This window comes from Pygoscelis adeliae, unplaced genomic scaffold, assembly GCF_000699105.1.
Source record: "Pygoscelis adeliae isolate BGI_AS28 unplaced genomic scaffold, ASM69910v1 Scaffold97, whole genome shotgun sequence".
NCBI lineage: Eukaryota > Metazoa > Chordata > Aves > Sphenisciformes > Spheniscidae > Pygoscelis > Pygoscelis adeliae.
In genome coordinates, this window is record NW_008825152.1 from 12,745 (window position 1) to 15,556 (window position 2,812).

Genomic DNA, 2,812 nt, shown 5'->3' on the forward strand with positions numbered 1-2,812 from the left:
TATATAATATATACTTTTATTATTCACCCGTTAACTCCATTATATGCCAATCATTAGCTAGTTTCAGCAGTTACATTCCCTTGATCACGTCTTTACGAGGATGCAATTAAATCAAAACAAAGGAGACCACTGACACCAGCGGGGGAGCGGTGGCCAGCGCTTCGGGACGCGGTCGGTGAATCCAGGCGGTGGGCGGCTGCGCAGCTGGTTCAGTTCCACCTCTCCCGGCACAGGTCCGGCTTTGGCAGAAAGGATGAGGGCAGCACCTCCGCCAGGCCCGGCTCCTCGGCAGCGCCGCGCTCTCCTGGCAAGGGCTTGCTTACTGCAACACGAGTCCGACCTGGGGGAGCCAACGGAGATGGCAGGTCAAGATGTGCCCGAGCACCAGTGTCCTCTGCCCCAGACCCGGCTCCGGGCAGATGCAGCTCGCAAGCCCTCGCTGTGCCGGCTGGGAGGGCTCAGCGCTGTCCGTGCGGGTTCCCCCACCAACTTTGGGATATTTGAGAGCAGCAAGAGCCGTGCGCTCACGGCTGAACAGGCGCATGGACCCTGCCCAGCTCCGATCTGGGGAGGTGACCAATGCTTAGGGTGTGACAAGCCCGGGCAGTCTGCAAGACAGCCTTGATTTACAAGCCAAGGCTGTTTCTACGCTAACAACAACAGATTTCAGAGAAGCTGCTTCCCGAGAGCCTCATAGCGGGACAGGCCCCTCTGCAGGCAGCCAGCACTGCTGGGTGCTCTCTGGCCGCTGTGTGACAGGACACGCTGGTGCCCAGGCTCCGACCCGCTGGAGCCACGGGCAGCCCCACCGCAGGATACAGCCGGAGAGCGGCTCCCAGCACCAGGATCTCCAACCCACCCGCTCTCCCAGCGAGAAAAGGGATTGCTTAAACCTCTCGGCAACCTCCTGGAGCTTTCTGAAAGGCTCAGCGGCAGAGCAAGGCCGATTTAAGACGCATGGGCTTGTATCCACAGACCTCGCTTCACATGCTCTATGAAGGGAACCAAAGTCCCGTTACTGCCGTTAAGGCATTAATTAGCTGTTGCGACACAGCGCAGGCAGGCTGCAGCGCTGCACAGCCGGGCGGCTTCTGGTTCTCAAGCACCATCCTCTCCCAGGCGGCTGTGGACCGGGCGGATGCTGAATCACATCTTCAGGGTGGAGACACGGTAGCAACCAGGTGCTCCCTAAAAGTGGCCCAGGGCAGGCAGATGGGGTGTTCTACAGGCGCAGCTGCAAGTGCTCGGAGCCGCTGGGTGGGGAATGAGCGGCTGGCCATGGGGACAAGGTGACACCCCAGAGATCCTGTGGCTCAGCCCCTCTGCACATGCTACGAACAACTGCGCTAGCAGAGCTCCCCCTTGTCACGGGGTCCTGCTCGACAACGACCCAACAGCTCTCAAGCTCGTCTGTTCTCTCTAGAGGGGCTCTTGTTCGTCTCGCCCCACCACGACAGACTGACACACAGGCTACAGGGCTGCACGGTGACGCCCAGGTCCTGTGCGGGCTCACGGGGCACAGCAACAACCTCACAGGTGACTGTCACAACCACCGGTGTCACATCTGTCACCCTGCAGCCCTGTGCCCGTCTCCTTTCTGTACCTGGCCTCCTTCCACAGAGGGAAGAGGTCATCCGTGCGGATGTGCGTGAGGTTAAGGACTCTGAACCTGCACTAGACCAAGAGTAAAATGAGCCTGGGGAGACAAGTGGCGAGCGCTCTTCCCCAGGGACACCCTCTGTGCCGGCACAGCGGCAAGAGCACAGAGGAGCCGTCACTGGATTCACCCGTTACTGCGCGTAACACTGCACCAGACAGCGGCTGGGCGGGGGAAACAGCGTGACAGCCAACTCATCTCCCTGGGGGCTGCGGGGCCAAGACCCCTTCCCGCGCACCGGTCGGGCTGGAGGACCCCACCACCCCAAGGCACTGACCTTCTCTGGTGCCATGCTGGGACACTTCCAATTGTACAGATAATACTGCAGGTTCCCGTCCCCAATCCCAAACTTCAGCTTCTCCAGGAAGGTTTTGTTTTCCATGAGATCCAGTGCATTGAAGACGTCGAATCCTTTCTGCACGGGCAAGACACGAAGCCATCAGTTCCTTCTGCTTATATGCTGGGGAGTTCCTCCTACCTGTGAGCCGCCTGCCCCCTCTCCTGCCCAGCTTTGCAGCCCCAGAAGAAGGGGCCGAGGCCACCAGGGAACAACTTCGCACCGGCGTACCCACCCGCAATTCAAGTGCTACGGACATAGGGCAATGCCGTTTGCTGTAAGAAATGAGTAGACACCCTGAGCTCAGCTCACTGCTAGCTGGAAGGTTCAGGCTACCCTGTGTCCCTCTCCTGGGCAGCAGATCCTTTAGGATTTGGGTTTGTACAGCTCTGCGTACAAGCCCTGCCCCACGGCCAGCGCTCCCCATAAACCCAAGGGCGGCCAGGCGAGCGGTGAGCTGCCCGGTGTGCCCAGGGTTGCTGCCCCGGCCCCGCCATCACTCACCGACTTAGCGAGTATGAGAGCATCACTCATGAGGTCGATGAGAGGTGTCTTGGTGTGAACGTTGTAGAAGGAGTAAGCAGCTTTCAGGCTCTTGTGAGTCGGGTGGTTCATGATGGTGGAGGGCAGTGTGTAGAAGCTCAGGAAGTCTGTCACCTCCCCTGGGGCGCTCTGGAAGCCAGAAGTGACACCGCAACACATCAGAGCCAGGATAAAGCCCGTCCGGAGCCTTAGAGGGGCTTTGCCAGTCTGAGTGATGTGTGGGCTCCCTGCGAGGAGACTCGGGGCAGCCCAGGATGGAGAGGCACCATCCTCCA

The 2,812-nt window shown here is 59.7% G+C and overlaps 1 protein-coding gene across 2 annotated transcripts in view; it reads right to left on the minus strand.

Moving 5' to 3' along the window:
* NMT1 (N-myristoyltransferase 1) overlaps positions 1-2,812 on the minus strand; it is a 14,028-nt gene continuing 11,216 nt past the window's right edge. For both annotated transcript variants that reach the window (XM_009328386.1, XM_009328385.1), the window contains 3 exons: positions 2,499-2,666; positions 1,935-2,072; positions 1-340 (listed from right to left, as the gene is read on the minus strand). In XM_009328386.1, the coding sequence (XP_009326661.1) occupies positions 320-340; positions 1,935-2,072; positions 2,499-2,666 (327 nt within the window). In that variant the 3' untranslated portion in view covers positions 1-319. The remainder of the gene's footprint in view (positions 341-1,934; positions 2,073-2,498; positions 2,667-2,812) is intronic.